The sequence below is a fragment of the Elephas maximus genome, chromosome 14 (genome assembly GCF_024166365.1).
Source record: "Elephas maximus indicus isolate mEleMax1 chromosome 14, mEleMax1 primary haplotype, whole genome shotgun sequence".
Lineage (NCBI taxonomy): Eukaryota > Metazoa > Chordata > Mammalia > Proboscidea > Elephantidae > Elephas > Elephas maximus.
The window spans coordinates 68,732,438-68,752,810 of record NC_064832.1 but is presented as its reverse complement, the minus strand read 5'-3'; the positions used below and the strand labels follow the sequence as shown (position 1 = coordinate 68,752,810).

Sequence of the window (20,373 nt, the reverse complement as noted above, 5' to 3'; positions counted from 1 at the left end):
GAAAAGCAAACACGGTCACTTCAAATTGCTTAAAATTGCTGTTCACGCAGAATATCACTATCTAATAAAAGCTATTTTGAAACTTAAAATAACCAACGTTAGCATGCAAATTTAGATAGCTAAAACATGTAAATAAGCAACTCCTCTCAAACACCATAGCTTTCTTTCATTTTCATTTTAGGCCTTACAGTAATATTTTGCCAAGAATTCCCTGGCTTGACTTGGTATAACCCTGGGTGGGAGAGGAGTGATCCTCTTGCAAAAGTCCCAAAGCGTCCTGAAGACTCTTTGGGCAACAGATACATAAGAATGTTCAAAAACACTTATTACACAGCAGGTACATATCACAAAACATGGCTCGACATGGAAAGTAGTTTCTGAATATTCATTTAAGTATTATTTGTTACCACTTTCAAATATTAAACCTAAAATTTTGACAAATTCTATAAACGTCATAAACTTACAACTCTTCAAAATTAAAATGAATGAGGCAAGGAGAATAAGCAATATGTAAACTTATAACCCTCCTGGGGAAGAGAGCACACCTCCTGGCTTTCATGCTCCAGTTTTCAAATATGCACTCTCCTTCTATATAAAGTAAACGCATTTCTGTGGTTGTGTTCACACCTTAGAATAATACCAAAGGGGAAGAAAGGTCAGTAGAGCCAAACCTAAGATTTACCTGCTTCAACTGATGCTACGAAGATCCCGGAAGGATCCCATTTTACTGTAAACCCAAAGTCAAGACTATTCCCAGGCGTCTGGTTTATGCTGATTCTCATATCGCTGAACTGATCCTGAAAACAAAACATGAAACTGTGGTATCAGGTATCCCTGACACCGACATGGAGGAAAGTCTATCCACGAAAGAAGGGAGGCTGCCTGCAACGTACACTTGAATTATTTCATGATAAACCAGAAGCTTCATTCTTTTTTCTGTGGGTTAGCAGAAACCTTCATTTATATAAATATCAGAGTGAAAATTTTTTGCTAAAATAATAATGGAAATCTTCGTGTCAATGAATGTTTTCCCTCACATTAATACTGTAAGTATGTTGGCCATTGATAAAGCTTAGACTTTTGCCCCCCATACAACTGGGGCTAATTTACAGATCTTTTGTTCATTTTTTTTTTTTGTTCATTACCCAAGAATGAAGAGGAGGGATTCCATTCATTTATAAAAATAATGCCACCATAGTTTTTTAAAACTATCTCCAACTTTTAACATATTTAGTTGACTAATTCCAAGTGCTTTTTAGACATACAATTAAGCTACCAGTAGTGCTCATCCAGGACTGGTACCACCCCTCTAGTGAGCATCTAAAATTTGGCAAGGCATTTTTGCTTGCCCTGAAGCCGCATGAAGATACAGTGGTCAAGGCCAAATGCAGAACACTGTGTCTCCCACGAGGACTATCCCATAAGATGCCAAGAGGGTCTCTAGTGAGGCAGCCTGACCTATATAAATATTCTACTGCCAACAATTTGACAGAAAATGGGTGAATAAAGAAAGAGTCCCTATCCACAAAGAGTTACAGACCTCGACTTCCCTAAAGTAACATCAGCCTCTTGGATGACACGTAGAATTCGATTTCCATCTCCATCATTATACGATACAGCATCAAATTCTAAATTTCACAAGTGCTTCTTAAACTATTTTCCAAACCAAATATTTTCAGTTTTGCGTAACACTATGCCCATGAAATATTTAATTCTCTTTCATAATTTATAGGTTTAATTTGTTTAAGCAACACACACAGATCTTAACATACATGAGTTTTCAGGACTTGTGTTTTAGTTCTGTGCTTTACAATCATAAAGAATTTAGACTCATCCAGCTAAAAAAAAAAAAACCTTCTTCCTAAATATACTTTATTTTCCAAATAAAGATCTAAAACTTCCCCATTTTAATTAGGCAGTTAAACCCAAACCTAGGGCCAATTAGGCAACTCATAAAGCTTCCCACCTAAGTTTTTCCAACTATAAAATGAGTTTAAAATTCAAGTGGAACTATTCTGAGAAAAATTAGGGTGGTTCATAAGAATTAAATGGAAGGCACTAAATAAATACAGAGAATTTACTATGTTATATGGATACACAGAGAATTTACGTGTTGTAACACTATTAACCTCTTCATTCAATAAACATTTACTCTGCATCTATTCTGGGTGGCGTGAATGGTTTGTGCTTGACTAATAACATAAAAGTTGGAGGTCTGAACCACAGAACGAAGTCCTGATAATCTGCTTCCATAAAAAACTAAAGCCAAGACAATCCTGTGGAGCAGTTCTACTTTATAACACATAGGATCATCATGAGTCAGGATCAACTCGACGGTAATGAATTCTATTTATTTTTTTTGGTTTATTCTGTATAAGACACAACGCTCGGCATTTTGGGAAATAATATGAATTAGGCATGGTCCTTGCTTGCGAGAAGTAATTATTGACTCTTCAACAATGAGATTCTTTAAGAAAAGGGGAGGAAAAGTTTGTGACCAATAAAGAACTGTTTTCATCAGAAAGTACTCTTATAAAGCAGTTTTAAATGCGAATTCAGATGAAGGTAGTCAGACCATCATTAATAATCTGCCTGGTGAATACCAATCTGAACAATATAACTTTTCTAAAAATAGAAAAAAAATTACTGGTTAGTCCTGCTCCTTAACTGAAACCACCACATACTTGAATTAGAGATGACTCAATGAAAATGAGTGGTCATCGTCACCACTCTCACCAAAAAAAAAAAAAAAAAGACTTAAAACCAATAAAAGTGCAGAACCTATTGCTTTATAAGGGCAGGGACACAAATGATGAGTTTGATATTCAAAACACTAATTGTGGTTTTTTAGCTTGAAGAATAAAAGACAAGATGAAGTTTTAATAAACAGCTCAAACTACATAAAGAATACTTTGTGGGAGATGGCAAGTGAACATTATCCTTTTCTACCAAAAATAGGATTAAAAAGAATGAGCTTAAACCATAGATGAAGTGTTTCACAATTATATTAGACCAGAAGAATTATACCATGAAAGGTTACTCTTGCCTCAGAAATAAAGAAAGCCCTATTCAAACCTATTAAATAAAAGGGCAGAGAGCCACCTCTATGGAGTACTTAACAGGGGAGACAGGCTCCATGTAGCTACAGCCTGGAGGACTGTGGTGGGGATTCCTGTGACTGTATACAGTCAAAGACAACAGAACCATGTGAGTAATTATAGGTCTGTATCTCTGAATAACCAGGCTGCCTCAGGCATGTTATTGAGCCTGCCAGAGCCTTCTCTATCACTACGACATGGATGTTCAAGTTCTCGGTTTTCAAAACCTACTTACAAATGAAATCTCATACACACCTCCCAATTTAAAAGATTAAAATAGAGTGGCTGCAGGTTTAGGGTAAGCAGTCCAGAGCTCCACTTGCTTGTCACCCACCTCCTCCACAGCAGTCCCCGAGACAGCCTGAGGAACCAAAGGTTCTTGTATAAGATTACCCCAGAGACTTCTTGCAGCTGAACATATCTATAATTATATTCGAGCATAAACTGTTTGACTATGATTTCAGTTAGGATTTCTAGTTCCTTCTTTTGTTCTGCAAAATATAGGCCAAGTAAGTATTCTATGAGTTGGAATTGACTCAAGGGATTTTGGAAGTATTCTATGGAATCCCTGGGTGGTGCAAACGGATAACACGCTCGGCTGCTAATCAGGAGGTTGGAGGTTCAAGTCCATCCAGAAGCACCTCAGAAGAAAGGGCTGGCGACCTACTTCTGAAAAATCAGCCACTGAAAACTTTACAGAGCACAGTTCTACTCTGACATACACGAGGTCTCCATGAGTCAGAATGGACTCTATGGTAACTGGGTTTAAGTATTCCATAAAGGATAACTGTTCAATCTGTATGCTGAACAAATAATCCCAGAAGCTGGACTACATGAAGAAGAACATGGCATCAGAATTGGAGGAAGACTCATTAACCTGCGATATGCAGATGACAACCTTGCTTGCTGAAAGTGAACAGGACTTGAAGCACTTACTGATAAAAATCAGACTGCAGCCTTCAGTATGGATTGCACCTCAACATAAAGAAAACACAAATCCTCACAACTGGACCCATAAGCAGCATCATAATAAACAGAGAAAACACTGAAGTTATCAAGGATTTTATTTTAGTTGGATCTACAATCAACACTCATAGAAGTGGCAGTCAAGAAATCAGACGATGTATTACATCGGGCAAATCAGCTGCAAAAGACCTCTTTAAAGTGTTAAAAAAAGCAAATATGTCACTTTGAGGACTAAAGTGTGCTGGACTCAAACCATAGGATTTTTAATCATCTCATATGCATGTGAAAGCTGGACAATGAATAAGGAAGACTGAAGAAGAACTGAAGTCTTTGAATTATGGTGCTGGTGATGAATACTGAATATACCATGGACTGCCAAAAGAATGAACAAATCTGTCTTGGAAGAAGTACAGCCAGAATGCTCCTTAGAAGCTAGGATGGCAAGACTCTGCCTCAGGTACTTTGGACATGTTGTCAGGAGGGGCCAGTCCCTGGAGAAGGACATCATGCTTGGTAAAGCAGAGAGTCAGCGAAAAAGAGGGAGGCTCTCAAAGAAATGGACTGGCACAGTGGCTGCAACAATGGGCTCAAGTATAACAACGACGGTGAGGATGGGACAGGACCAGGAAGTATTTCATTCTGCTGTACGAAGATGTCACTATGAGTCGAAACTGACTCCAGGACACCTAATAACAGGAACAACATAAAGGATCCAAGCTTCACAGAGGACAAAGGGGGAAATTTACCTTCGGAACTGGATGGAACAGAAATCCAACTTACTAAGGAAACCTAGATTCTTGATGACTAAAAAAAGAACTATTCCAAGTGGTTTCAGTTATCTATGTAAGAAAGATAAAATACAGTATCTATCAACATATTACCAGCATTTTAAAATAAAATCAATTTCCCTCAAATTAGGGACAATTTAAACAGCAGCATACACTCAAAATTGAGATAACCTTACCAATGGTCAAACAGATGAAGCAAAAGTACCCAACCAAATTTTTTAAAATGAGGATAATCTGAAGTAGCAACAATAAGATTTATTTTTACTAGATCTGATGAATTAATGTTCTCATATCACCACAAGTGAGAATTTAAGAAAAACTGGATACGCTTATGTGCTACCAGTACGAGCACCGTCAAGGCCATTCCGACTCATGGCGACCCCATGTGTGTCAGAGTAGAACTGTGCTTCATAGAGGTTCCAATGGCTGATTTTTCAGAAGTAGATCACACCAGGCCTTTCTTCCAAGACAGCTCTGGGCAGACTTGAACTGCCAACTTTTTGCACCACCCAGGGACTCCCAGCTTATATACTAGCACGTCAGAAAGCTTTTCTCCTCAAACTCTTTTCAATTAAACAAATGTGTTGACTTAAAGGAAGCCTACTTCAGTGATAAAATTAAAAAGCTAGAAGTCCATCTGGGCTGTAAAGTTAAAAAATAACAACAAATACATCATCTTTGAATTTGTGTACACATGGATTTTTAGTGTCTTTTTTTTCAGGGTCTTTGTGGGATGAGGACAGGAAGTGAGTAGACCTCACATCACAGTCTTGCCTAACATCCGAGCTATTCTCCTTCACCAGACTCCTGTACACCTACTTTCTCCACTTTTCATTTCCTATTCCATTCCAAAGTGGCAGATGGTAATTCTACTGTACTACTTAACACATTCCAAGCTTATCTCCTAATTATCAAATCCATTTTCAATCCTCATACTACCAGACATTTCCAAGTAGTCTTGTTTTCATGAAACAGTGATCCTAAGTTGTCCACTATCTTAATTTCTCTTGCCTTTTCTCCCATCTCTCTGGCTACTTTTCCACTTCATTAGTGAACTCCTCTTCTTTCACGTCCCTTTTCACATTTTGTTGTTGTTGTTCCCTAATCAATCTTATCCTTGACTCCATTCTTTCCTAAGTAACCTCATTCACTGTCATGTTGTCAACTACTGTTAAGCTGAACATATCCAAAATCAAACTCATTATCTTTTTCCCCAAACCTGCTCTTCTACCTCTTATTTTTCACATCTTGATTAATTTTTATCACTATCTAACCAGTTCCCTAAGTTCTTTCTAGGACCCTCCCTCCTTCTTTCCCATAACTACTTGGCAATCCAACTCCACACAATGGCCCCAACACCATCCCCACTTCCTGCCACACACGAGTTTAATTACTCAAGTAATATTAAGTCCACAATCCATAAATCCATCTTGAATCACCCTATCCTTTCCATCCTTCCTCAGGCTATCATCTTAATTCAGGCCATGACTTCCCCCTACACTACTGTGGTGACCGTCTAACTGGCCCTCCTGCCTTCAGCCCTTCCTCTTTCCCTCCATCTTCCACAGAGCTTCTAGAATGTTACTTACAGAACATGCCGGTTACTATATTGCACCCCAGTTTAAAATTGCTGGTAATACCTTACTGCTGACCGGGTAGACTGCAAATGCTACATTTCAGAAGCAGATTGAGTTCTGAAAAGTTTCAATAAATATATGCCTTTCCTAAAAACAATTTCAAGAATGATTTTATCTTTATGGACCAAAAGGCATTTAAGTCTCTACTGACTCTAAATTTCTAAAAATGGTGAAAAGTTAAAATAAGTCAACATTCAATTTGAACAAGTAATATTTCAGAAGAATTTATGATCAGAGTAATTGGAGTTTTGGCCTAACCATTTAACCAGCCTGGGGCAAGTTATGTAACTTTCAAGTCTCAAGTTCTTCACTGGCAAAAATTGGGATAACACCACCTGCTTTGCAAGGTGATTGAGAGGATTAAACAAAAACATTAAAAAGATGACAAGGGACATGGTTGACGCCTGGTAATTATGTTCTTTTTCCCATGGAAACAATGTTCTACATAATATACATGCTGGGTTAGCAGTTTCCAGATCAGCCAAATAAAATGCTTTTTGACTCTCACATACTTAGTTACACAGACAATTGAATTCAATCAGCATTCAGTGAATATTCATAGATTCAGGCACTGTTCTAAGAGTGAGCAAGAGAGACTTGCTTCCCACTGGTTAGGGTCCAGTGAAGGTGATAAGTAAGCAAGTAAGATGCATGGTGTGAACTATGATAAAGTGAGCCCTGGGTGCTATTAAAAGGAGCCCTGGTGGCACAGTGGTTAAGCGCTCAGCTGCTAACCAAAAGGCTGGTGGTTCGAATCCACCAGCTATGCCATGGGAAAAAGATGTTGCAGTCTTCCATAAAGATTACAGCCTTGGAAACCCTATGGGGCTGGTCTACTCTGTCCTATAGGGTTGCTCTGAGTTGGAATGGCAATGGATTTTTTGAGTTTTTTTTCATCGTTGTTGCTGTTATATTGGGGAAGGTGTAATTAAAAGGGTAGCTATCATAGGGGTGAGGATCAGGAAATAGACAGGTAAAAAAAAACTCCTTCTTTCCCGATGTATCATCCAGCTTCTCAGTATTGCTTTAAAGAACCTGGAGCAGAGGTTCTAGGATTTTGATTTAGATGGCATTTGAGAGCAGAGGGTATGGAAGGGCAAAAAAGGAAGTGGAATCGTCTAGGCAAGACCATTACTGGGAAAACTAATAAAAGTCGTATGTGCAGGGCAACTAGGAGAGGGAAGAAGGACTACAGGAGTTCGCACATGGGAGAACACTATGGGGGTTCTCTCCCCTTGCCTCTGGATCACTCCCAGAATTGCCATGGCAACTTGGATTGGCAAGGGAGAAATAAAAGAAAGCAAAAACCACAAAAGAAAGGGTGAGGAGAAGAGACAGAAACAAAACCTCAAGCTTGGCATTGGGGATGGAAAGAAACTCTCTGTGGTAAGGAAATTTAAAGATTTTAAGTAAGGACATGTTAAATCCAGGACTGCCTTTTCTGCTTTATGGCATGAACTACCATCTTACCACATTGCTGTGACAGGCTCCTAACTAGTCTCTACCTCCAGACTTTGCCTCCTGAAAATTAACCCTATATACCACCACAGTGCCAGCATTCCTAAAGCATATCTTAATCTTATAATGCCCAAAGTAATGAACCTATGAGAACTCTAAATCACCTGCTGAATCAATTTAGACTCTCAGTCTAGTAGTCAAGGCATCAAAAGTAATTCAGGTCAGCAAAACTTTGCAAACTATGTGCAAACTTAAACATGTCAACATATGGAACAAGGAAGAATTCAATGAGTGAAACCTTTTAGGGAGAAACGTTCAATTTCAACCAGGAGGAGGTAATATTTTGATTCATGAAGGAAGTGACCCCTCCCAGGGTTTGAAAAGGCAGAGATGGGTGAAATGAGCATTTCCAAATGGGGCAGCCACAAGAACAAACGTAGAGACATGATGTGTTCAAGAAAAAGCAAGCAGTCTCATGTAGCTAGACCTCTCACTTCCCATCTCTTTCCTACAACATCGCATCGTGGTTGTGTGGGCAATCCTGAGTCAGACTGCCTGAGTTCAACTCCTGGCTCCACCATTCAGTACCCTGCAGGACCTTGGACAGTAACATAATCACTCCATACCTCAATTTCCACAACTACACAATCGGGATCATAATGACAGTGCTGATTTCATAGGGTTGCTGGGATTAACTGAGGTAATACAGGTAATGCACACCAGCTTGGCACATGGTAAGCACTCAGTAAATGTTAGCTATTATGGCACTACAGAGGGAGTTTGGAGTCCCAATGGCACAGCCGTTGAGCTCGGCTGCTAACAAAAACGTTGGCAGTTCAAGTCCACCAATTGCTTCTTGGAAAACCAACGGGGCAATTCTACTCTGACTTATAGGGTCATTGTGAGTTGGAAGCGACTCGACAACACCTAACAACAACAAGAGAGAGTTTGGGGTCAGTCATAAGGGATCTCAGTGCTACCCTGAGTGCTTTAGATTTCACTCACTAGATTACAGAGGGGCAGTGGGGGGCTTTTGAGCAGAAAATTTTTCTGAGTCTGGCCTGGCATCAGGAGCCCTGTAGTGCAGTTCTACTATAGGGCAGTTTGCTATAAGTCAGAATCGACTCAGTAGCAATGAGTTTGCTTTTTGGTTTCCACCTGGCATCAGGCAGGTTAATCTGGTGCTGGCCTTGTATAGAATGTATGGATAATATGACCACTTATAAAACAGGAGCCCTGGTGGTGCAGTGGTTAAGTGCTCAGCTGCTAAGCAAAAGGTCAGCAGTTTGAACCCACCAGCTACTCCACGGGAGAAAGATGTGGCAGTCTGCTTCCATAAAGATTATAGCCTTGGAAACCCTCTAGTCCATCCTATGGGGTTGCTATGAGTCAGAATTGACTCAATGCCAATGGGTATTTATAAAACACTTGCATTGACAAGGGAAAGGACCAAAATTAAATGAAGTAATGAAAGCAAGAAGAGGAAGGAACAATTTAAGAGAGATTCTGGGGGTAGAAATAAAAGGCTATTATCCACGAAAGTATGAGGTATGAAAGAAAAAGAGGACCTGAAAAATACCAATACATCTAGATGCTCAACAAAACACTATTTTTAATTTTGGTAGCCTCTGAACCAGAATGTTTAAGTTTGAACAAGAGTTTGGGGAACAATGCATGGTACCATTTACATATTGCTCCTTAGGTATTTCATGAAAATATACCTTTCTCACAAGTCAGCAAGTTCTTTCTCAGAGAGGAAGGCAGGGCGATGCTACTTAAGCTACTTTCTTAGTAGCATAGAAATGGGCACATCAAGGATCTCAGAGATAGGCACGTCCACAAATGAAACACACATACGTTCAAGAATTACACTGGCTCCATTTGTTAAATAAGCCTAATTTTGCTTGGTGAAATACATCTCAAGTTCAGTGACAAAGGAGCATAAATCCATCAAGTGATGAAACCTGAAACCTTGCCATGTTAATTCAGGCTTCTCTGTCAGCTAATAACCCGGAGCACACCCACTCACCACACTTAGCCTCTTTTTAATCCATGGACGCAGCTAGTCGGCTGCCACCCTCAGGGAGGTACCACTACCTAGCAAATGATCCATCAATCAGGCTGTTTTGCTGAATTTGCTACTTAAAAACTTGAAGGCAAACACTCAAGTCCATAAAACAAGAGACACCTTGCTTCTGTTTTTATTACTTATCCACTGGTATCTCACGTTTACCATCTATAAGGTAGGCTATGGTTCTCGTCAGTTTAAATGTATAATACCTAATGATTTTAGCAAGCTGAAGAAATGTCCTAAGAGGTTTGTAAACATGCATAGGAAAAATAAAGAAATATACCTAAATGTTAAAAATGATTATTTCCAAATAATGGGATTATCAGTGATTTTTATTTTATTCTTTATGCTTTGCTGTGTTTGAAATTTTTCTTAATAACATAAACAAACAAACAAAAAAAAACTTGTTGCCACTGAGTCCAATTCTGACTCATAGCAACCCTATAGGACAGAGTAGAACTGCCCCATAGGGTTTCCAAGGAGCGGTTGGTGGATTCGAACTGCTGACCTTTTGGTTAGCAGTCAAGCTCTAAACCACTGCGCCACCAGGGCTCCTTCTTAATAACATACTACCTTATAATCAGAGGAGGGAAAATAAGTTTACTCTGAACTTTCAAAACTTGCCTGTACACAGAACATAACTTATAAAGGAAATGTTCTACATTCTACTTTGATGGGTAGTGTCTAGGGTCTTAAAAGCTTGTGAGTGGCCATCTAAGATACTCCACTGATCTCACCCCATCTGCAGCAAGGGAGAATGAAGAAAGCCAAAGACACAAGGGAAATACTAGTCCAAAGGACTAATGGACCACATGTACTGAAGCCTACACCAGACTGAGTCCAACACAACTAGACGGTACCTGACTACCACCATTGACTGCTCTGACAGGGATCACAATAGACAGTCCCAGACAGAGCTGGAGAAAAACACAGAATAAAATTCTAACTCAAACAAAAAGACCAGATTTATTGGCCTGATACAGACTGGAGAAACCCTGAGAGTATGGCCCCTGGACACCCTTTTAATTCAGTAATGAAGTCATTCCTGAGGTTCACCCTTCAGCCAAAGATTAGACAGGCTCATAAAACAAAACAAGACTAAAGGGGCACACCAACCCAGGCAACAAGGACTAGAAGGCAGGAGGGGACAGGAAAACTGGTAATAGGGAACTCAAGGTCGAGAAAGGAGAGTGTTGACATCTCATGGGTTGGTAACAAATGTCACAAAACAATATGGGTACTAATTGTTTAATGAGAAACTAGTTTGTTTTCTGTAAACCTTCACCTAAAGTACAATTGAAAAAAAAAAAGTTAAAAAAAACTTACCTGTACAAATAAAAATCTAATTACATAAAGAAATATGCTATATCAAATTATTTCACATAAAGCAATTTTATTAATTCAGGCCAAGTTATATACTTGATCTTTTGCTTTGGAGAACAAGTATACTCTAGTAAGGCAACATAGACTACTGGGTCAAGCCAAAGAACCACAAAAGCTCCTCCACGCTAAGGACCTCATACAATTATTAAATTGCTTAGCAGGGGTTTTCCTAAAAAGGAAACGCTTTCTGTTTGCTTGAGAACCAATGACTTCCCAGCCTAGATGTAAAACACACTGGAAGAACACTCATTACCTAATAATTCTCTTAAAAGTAATCCACTGGGGTTTTAAGCAGAGTCTATGAGGAAAAACTACAAACACCCACAATCATTCTTCATCTAACTACAGATTTTGCTGGGCTCCAAATGTTAAAGAACACAATTGTCAAACTGTAAGTTTCAAATATTCCCATTAAGGGACAAGCAGTGCTTTAAAATTCTAGATATTCTAAAGTATAAATGAATATTAAAAGTCAACGAGAAGGTTAACATGATAGAGAAAAAATGCCATGTCCCTAGAGGCCAAAACCTATCACAACCCAAAATACATAATAGTTGTCTGTTTTTCCATGTGGCCTGTTCATTTCCCCCAAGAAGGTACTTTCATTACCCACATACACACGAGACTTACACGTGAAACCCTCCAAGTGACTCCTACACCTGGAATCTAGGGATGCTGAGCACTAGTAGCAACAGCTACTGAAATGTGGTGGAGAGAGAAGAAGCCAGCCAAGCCCCAAGGAAACTGGTACATAGAGTCTCTACACACACATTTCACTAGGTTTATCTAGATCCTTAAACTTAGAATTGGAAGAAACCTACTTCGTCCAAGATCTGTTAAAAATAAATGCAATACTGTTTTTCACATCATTAGTCCAGACTCTAATGCCAAGAGGTTAGAAACATGGTTTCCAGTTTTCAATACTGGTATTTCTGAGCAGCAGATGGTAGACCCTTTCCAAGCTCACCTGTGATCTAGAGACTTCTACTCGTGAAGAGCTTCTCCTTTCTCCAGACTCAGACATTAAATCGAGGCCAGATGTTGAAGACAATTCAGCTTTAGAAGTATCAGTCTGGTCCTGAGAGAGGGATGAGAAGGAGGGTGTAGTGGAGAGCAGTGTAATCACCTCTTCTCTCGCTGCTGCCTCTTTCTCACTCAAGAAACTGGAAGGAAGCTGGCTTGTATCTGGTTTCTGAACAGAGGTGTTCTGAGTTGTCTTAATGCCTACTATGTCTCCATTGTACTTCCAAACATCATCCATCTAAACAGAAAACACCATTTTAAATTTGAAATTCTATTAGCTTTTTTCTGTTTAAAAAACATATTCATTAATTTTTTAAAATTATAAAAGTAACATATACCTCTCACAGCAAAGTAACTACTGTAAAAGCCTAGAGAACATTCTTTCACAAGAGGAGTTGTGTTTACACAAGTGTTCACATTATATACAGACTTCTCAAACTTGTTTTGCATGTTTAAAAATGAATCTAAACATCACTTTAGGTCAGTAGAAAGAACTCTAGACCAGTCTTCTTAATTACTGGATACACCATAATATCGATATCAACAATTTATTCATTTGATAGGCATTCGAAGTTGTTTAAAGTTTTCTGTAACTTATAAAAATACTGCAACAAACACCCATATAGCTTTACAATCTGAACTTTCATTTTTATAACAGTTTCCCAAAAGAAAGAATTGCCAGGTCAAAGGTTATGTATATCACATCTGAACAAAAAGGTGGCAACTCACACTCCCAAAGCAATGTATAAAGGTACCCGTTTCTCTGCACCCTTGCCAGCAGTAGACACTGTCATTGTTTTAAAGAGTTGCTAGTGGGATGGGTGAAAAGGTGTACACCTCATTCTTGCTCCAAAGAGGCTGAACATGCTTCTATGTACTCTATATTATCAACCATTTAAATTTCCTCTCCTTCAAATTAGCTGTTTTCTCTGTCCATTTTTCTAGTGTTTATATTTTCTTTATCAAGTTGAGGAATATTTTAAATCTTAGGAATATTAATCCTTTAGCTAGCTCTAATGCATTTTGTTAATATCTTTCTGAGTCTATACACTGTCTTTTAATTTAAAATTTTTATGTTGCCCAGTATGTCTATATTTTCTTCATGGTGAAGGTTTCCTGACTAGTTCAGGCAGGCTTCCCTCACCCTAGAATTCCATTTTTTCGCATTTTTCCTCCTTTAGATTTTAGGACTGTACATCTACAAGGAATGTGATCATTGATCTTCTTAAGACTCATTTTTCTCTTTCACATAATTCAGATTAACAGACCCCACTGTCAGGTATGTGGGCTGCTTCATTCTCAGGAAAGTACTTCAATATTCTATACTCCTCAAAATCCCCGTATAAATAGAAATATATGCATTTGGACATTTTCATTAACACATTCAAATCTATCAATTTCTAATGAAGTGAGAAAAAAAAAATGAAGTGAGAAATCTCGAAAAATAGAAATTTTTACCTAAGCACTTGAAAATACTTAGGTTAAACGACATGAAATCGCTGTTTTGTAGGTCAAAAAGAATTGACCTCCTTTTGTTCAGCCCAGCACTTTACAAAAGCTGTATTTGAGAAAATACAGCACTAAAATCAAACATGCTTTGCCTTAGAAAGGGTCTTATTATTTAAAGTATGGCAGCCTACATTCACAGAATTCAAAGTTTATTTAATTCTACGTCACTGTCATATTTTAAGCATGAAATTTCTACTGATTTTAAATAGTCTGAAATAAAATTGTTTATATAAATTATGTATATTTTACACATCTGATACAAACTGACCCTCTGCACAAGTTCACCAACATTTTTCTCTTCAACACACACTAAATTAACTGTGAACACTTTTACCGTGTAGGATCTGGGGAGTGATGAGATTCCCCTTGACTGAGAGCCGAAAGGTCTCGGTGTGACCACAGATGTTAACCTAGCTGTATCAGTTTTCTGGTAACTTCTGGGGAGAGAAGCTGAAACCCGAGTTGACTCCATTTGTGTACTCAGTGAACGCAGAGAAGACAAAGAGACCGGGCGTTGTTCTTCTGCAGGTCTTTGGGAAGGAAACTGAATTTCAGCTTTTATATCGTCCTCTCTTTTTGCCAGAGTTGTAGAACCTTCTTTAGAAACTTCTGTAGGATAAGCTGTTCCCTTCTCTTTCACTCTCTCACTCTGGGAACTTGCTTTTGACATAGTCAATGTAGGTGACAGCTTTTCCTCATTCAATATATCATCAAAAGAATACATTCTCCTCCTGGGTGTCATTTTGCTCTGCTGATCACTGGTAGACATTTGATTTTGGGACTCCCTTAGCAGAAAGAAACACACCAAAACGCAACGTTATGCATTTGGCACACAGAGGTGGATAGAGGTCATTTTGGTAGTTAACATATAGAAGAGACTGGGAATAAAAAGGCCATCAACTCCATACGATAATCAATTCAACACTAACAAAATACGAGGATTAATATATTTAATTTTCTTTTGATGCCGCAACTAAGAAGGATTCTAAGAACTTGACTTTGGTTGAAAAGAGGCTCTCAAATGCTTCACAGGGGTGTTATTTTTTTAATCATAAGGAGATTTGCATCTTAATAAGGAAATTTTAATGAGGGATAATTTACAAAATTTTATCCACAAGTTTACAACCCTTACAGAATTAAAACACCACAAATATAATGCATTGTCTGACTACCAATTTGAACTCTGGAGATATGAATGCCTTGACAGAGCTGTGGGCTTTTTTTCCTGTATGCTATTTTTTCTTTTCATGTAATAAAATAAAAGAACAGAAAACTCAGGCTTCTGTTAAGATCAAGTTAGTACAGTATGTGATTTCATACAGGTTGATAGAACTTGCATGGAAAATTATTCCTGATTAAAAGTTATCATTTATATTTATTGAGAAGCTTATGAAACATTCTCATGTCTAACACACAGTATGGCACGCTTACCTCTAAAGCTAACTGTGTTGCATTTAAGTAAATGAAACTGTGCTTATCATTGGCTTCTAGGGTACAAAGGAGTTTAGTTTCACCTGACAGCCTATTTCCTTCTGACATTATTCTTAAGGTATATATTTGCCTTCTCCCTGGTGTGTAAACATCCCAAGTTTCCACATAGTAACTGCTTTACAGGAGAGCATGAGTTGGATCTTTATCCAGTTATTTTGTAGTGCAAAAAAAAAAAAAACCCCATACATTTATATTTATATAGATTTCCTTTAAAATATAATTTGAATTGTACCACTAAAGAATGAAAAAGGATTTTATGTTCTATTTACAAAATTTAGTTAAAAATTGGGACCTGCTTTCACTTGACCATTCCACTCCTAAATTCCCTTAAGAAAGAAAAATGTAGTTTATCTTCAGCACCAAATATAGCTAACACCATTCAATTCTTCACGTGAACGCACAAAGTCAAATGAAGAAACAATGCACGCCCATGTTAAGCACTTACTTCTTGTTAATCCAAGTCGCTACTAGAGCAACACTTTCCTTGCTTTCTTCCTGCAGAGCAAAATGCTGAATGTTTCATTGCATATTTGATTATAGGTTAAATACGACTGAACACGTATCAGACTACACTTACAGAAAATATCGATTTCTAACACTGGTACCTCCATCTATGAAACGCAATGCGTCTTGATTACCTGTCCTGCAGCATTTCCCTAAACGTCTTAGAGCTTCTTTCAGACTTCTCGAGTGCCTGCTTTTCAATTTCTTCCCTCTCTTCTTTTTTCTTCTGCAGATCCGAAGTGTAGCTTTTTCGACGATCTTTCCATTTTGCAAGGTCCTGACAGAAAATCACATCAGCACAAGCATACCTGAATTTCTATAAACCTTTCTAGCAGCGAGAGAGGGCCGAGTATCCCATTACATCCCTGAAACTATTCACTCTAACTTAATGCCAAGGTGCCCTAATTTTGCTTTTTATAGCCAGTGTTTCTGTACTAAGCCTTTATCTCATGTGTCTGTCTGAAAAACCTGACCTAATAAGATAGATCCCATTTTTGTTTTCCCAGAAAGCGTTTGCCTCATTGCCCACTTCACAAAGAATGCTAAATGCTTGTAATTAGGTGCCAGGTCAGAAAGGTCAGTAACCACTTCAACTTCATTTTCATCTTACTCCGCAAATCTGGCTGTTCTGTGAAATAACACTTTGCACCAGTAAAATCGAAACACAAACATGAGTGTAACGGCTAACTGTAGATGCTCAGTCTTTCACTTAACAAACACAAGCTCAACTGGTACTTTCAGGCAAGGCCCAGTGCCAGGACACAGACGAATAAGGTGTGCTTCTGCTCGAGCTCTCAGTCTAGAAGGCAGAGACACACATGTAAAAAGACGTTCAATAAGTATGATAGGGTCACACGGGAGAGCAGGGGTCCAAAGCTCAAGTCCACCTCCAGAAGGGGAAGGTAGATTTGGAAAGGCTTTACTGTGGAGGCATGATTCAAGTATGGATTTCAGAGTTTGGTTTAAAAAAAAAAAAAAAAAAAAAACCTGCTGCTGTTGAGTCAGTTCCAACTCATAGCTACCCTATAAAAAACTGCCCTATGGAGTTTCCAAGGAGCACCTGGTGCATTCGAGATGCCGACCTTTTGGTTCACAGCTGTAGCTCCTAATCACTATGCCACCAGGGTTCCCATAGGTCACAGCAATAAAGAAGCTTACACAGGAACAAGCTGACCCATGTTTCCCATACCCCTAGAACATTTTAGAACAGAAACCTAGCATAGCTGGGTGACCCCAGAGAGATCAACATAGTTCAGTATTTAAATTAACCCTAGTTCTGGCAACCAGAGCTTCAAGACATATCAGAAGACCTAAACTTCTCTGTCTTCAAAATAGAGCAATATGTGCTAGTAACAGGTGGTGGCTGGCATTCCAGCTCAAATAAAGGTACATCTAATGTCTCAAGCTGAACAAATTTCTCACTCGAAGAGAGTGCAAAGTAAATTAGCTGCCTGACACCAATATGAACTATTTCTAGAAAGAAAAAAAGCAGTCTGCATTTAGTCCTATAAGGTAACCAGCATGAATTTTCATCTGACTTAACCTAATGGATAACCTCTCAGTGCTCATTAATTCCATATCAAAATATTCACCATGTATTTTGGCCAAGCGACCCTGAATTACTGTTTCTTAATAATTAAATTGAGTTCCCAAGTAGAAGAGGCACTGGAATTTAGACATGCAGCCAAGGCAGGGGGTTCTACTTCACTTAATCAACTTCAAGTCCTTTGAAAAATAAAGATGGATTTGGCTAGTTTGTTCATGCTACCAAATAACCCCTCTTCCCGTAAAGTTGTCCTCAAAATGTAGCTTATCTACTGTTTTTTGGTTTTTTTTTTTTTTAAACAATCCTACAAAACAGTTTGTAGAAACCACCCTTCTCAAAAAAGGCCAAAAAGTTTTTGCAGGATCAAAACTAAAGGTTATGTCTATATCCAGAGAGACACCTGGTTATATGTCAGCTCTGTAAATACATCTAATTTTGATCCATATTAGATAATGACTTCTCAGCCTAAATAGTCCTCAGAAATATATTTTCTTATTTCTCCTCAAATATCTTCTAGTAACTCTTAAGAACCCCTTTCATCTCTCCCTGCTAACTTCAGTACTCTGTCCTGGACTCCCTGCTCCTCTTCTGTGCCAAACCTTGAGCAAAGTCTTTATTCTTTCACAGGTATAATTAACAGTCAAGCCCCGAACTCAACTACCAAACTGATCTAAAAAATTAACTATGCTGCAAGAAAGTCATCTCACATTTTAAGAATTCACAGAGAATATCATGAGGAAACGATAAACATCCCATTATGGTAACAATAGCCTTTAAAACGTAGCAGTAATAGGCTCGAAAGGTTTTAAAAATCTTTTAAAAGAAAGTTGGTCACATTATTCTACCAGGTAACAGAACGCTGTAACATCAGAAAAAAGAAAAAAAAAAACAAATCAGCTCTTGAGAACCATGACTTTCTTTTAAGAGAAGCAATGAGGCGTCAAAGAAATACACTCTCCTGCCTCCCAGCCTTCTTGTTACCCCAATCAATAGACTACTCACGTCCTGCCATTTCTGATCTTGTTCTTTTAATTGTGATTTTATTCTCTGCATCTCCTCATAACGCATCTGACGCAAGTTTTCAACATCCTCTGCGCTGACATCACTCATAGACTTACTCCTGCAAGAAAATCACCGAAGGTTACCTAGGTTCATGTGACCAGACAGAGGGCTACAACTGGAAGGTTGGACTTATATTTGGAAATTCCATCTAAATTTCTGCTGTACTACCTAGACGTTGTAATGATAGTGTCACAGAAAAAGTGCTACACAGATAAATGGTGTTTTTTCCAAAACGCAGAAACAAGAGCCTAGCACTAAACTCAAGCGTGAATTCTTTCACAAAATGACTAAATTAACCCTGCACAAGTCTGAACAAATAAACTAACGTCATATGCGAAGTGGTCAATGAATAAAGGAGTAATTTAGGAAAAAAAATAGTCACTAGCATCATTTATTTTTCTCTCTTCCCCAAAATAATCTTCTAAGGTTTGGCTGACTTTTCTGGGCACTTATTAAATAATTCAATGATTACCTGTTATTTTCTCCTCAAGTTTAATACCAAGAATAAACGTGCTGCTTCTTCTCAGAGATTGTGTGTATAAGGTCTGCCCCACCACTGCACTATTGTTCTCCAAGCACTACAGGTGATTGCTAAGAGCCAGCCATAATAACCTGTACAGTCTTCTCTTTTTTATTAACGCAACTTTCATGTTTTCATATATAACACCTGCTGCTGGTAAGTACTGAGGACTACCTCTTAAAGAGCTCAATCTAGAGCTGTTGTTAGCTACCATCAAGTCAGCCCTGACTCACGGCTTCCCCACGCACAACAGCATGACCACTGTAGTACCTAGGGTTTTCGCTGGCTGATTTTTTAGAAATAAATCACCAGGCCTTTGTTGCTGGTCTCTCTTAGTCTGGAAACTCTGCTAAAACCTGTTCAGCATCATAGCCATACAGAAGCCTCCACTGATGGAGGGGTGGTGGCTGCACATGAGGTGAACTGACCGGCAATCAGACCAGGTTTCCCACCTGAAGGATGAGAATTTTACCACTGAATCACCAATGAGACTAATCTAAAGTAGAAACCGACAAAAAGAGTGGGGAATTGAACATGAGGCACGTGTGAGCTGACTGCATGCACTCAGAAGGCGTGGCTAAACCACACTGGGAGAGAGGGTGTGACCTCCTTCCAGATCCCCTAAACTTCACCTTCTCCAGGGTTTTTGCTATCACCATATAATCTCTTCTTTTATAACACATTTGCCTTTAGCTAGCTCATGAACTCAATTACCACCTCTATGCAAATACTCCCAAATCAGTACCAGCCCTTCCTTTGACTCATTTCCAATGGCTTGTTGAATAAACATCTCTGCAAGCACATCCCTCAGGCACCTCCATTGTAATAGAGCCAACTGAAATAATACGTGAAAGGATTTTATAAACTGTAACTCACTAAACACATGGTTATTGTTTGATGTAGCCAAACTCAATCTTGTCTCCAAACCTGCTTTTTCTCTTGTGTCTGTTAATGGCTACCACCTGCCCTCCCAATCATTCACATTTGAAACTTAAGAACGATTTTTCACCCTAGCTTCTCCCTTCTCCCCACTTTCAATTAGTTATCAAGTCCTCTTATTAAGTGTCTTTTTCCATTTCTATTGCCAGCACACTAGATCAAAGCACAATCAACTCTTACCTGGATGTTCACAATAGCTTCTTAAATTATCACCCAGTCTCCAGAGCCAGTAAAGATCTTTCCTCAAATGGACTCTCCCTTCACCATCACATGTGCCTTTTAAAATGTCACTCATTCTTCAGGATCCTTGCTAATTTCTGTATGGATACAAGTCACTTCCTTGTCATTCCCCACTTAAGTCTAACAGGTATCTCCAAC

At 38.6% G+C, this 20,373-nt stretch overlaps 1 protein-coding gene across 10 annotated transcripts in view; it reads right to left on the bottom strand.

The window, feature by feature from the left end:
* The window catches only part of LMO7 (LIM domain 7), a 288,442-nt gene that overhangs the window by 33,783 nt on the left and 234,286 nt on the right, over positions 1-20,373 (bottom strand). For all 10 annotated transcript variants that reach the window (XM_049852991.1, XM_049852992.1, XM_049852990.1 and 7 more), the window contains 5 exons: positions 18,477-18,594; positions 16,063-16,205; positions 14,268-14,718; positions 12,369-12,662; positions 683-797 (listed from right to left, as the gene is read on the bottom strand). In XM_049852991.1, coding sequence (XP_049708948.1) covers positions 683-797; positions 12,369-12,662; positions 14,268-14,718; positions 16,063-16,205; positions 18,477-18,594 — 1,121 coding nt within the window. The remainder of the gene's footprint in view (positions 1-682; positions 798-12,368; positions 12,663-14,267; positions 14,719-16,062; positions 16,206-18,476; positions 18,595-20,373) is intronic.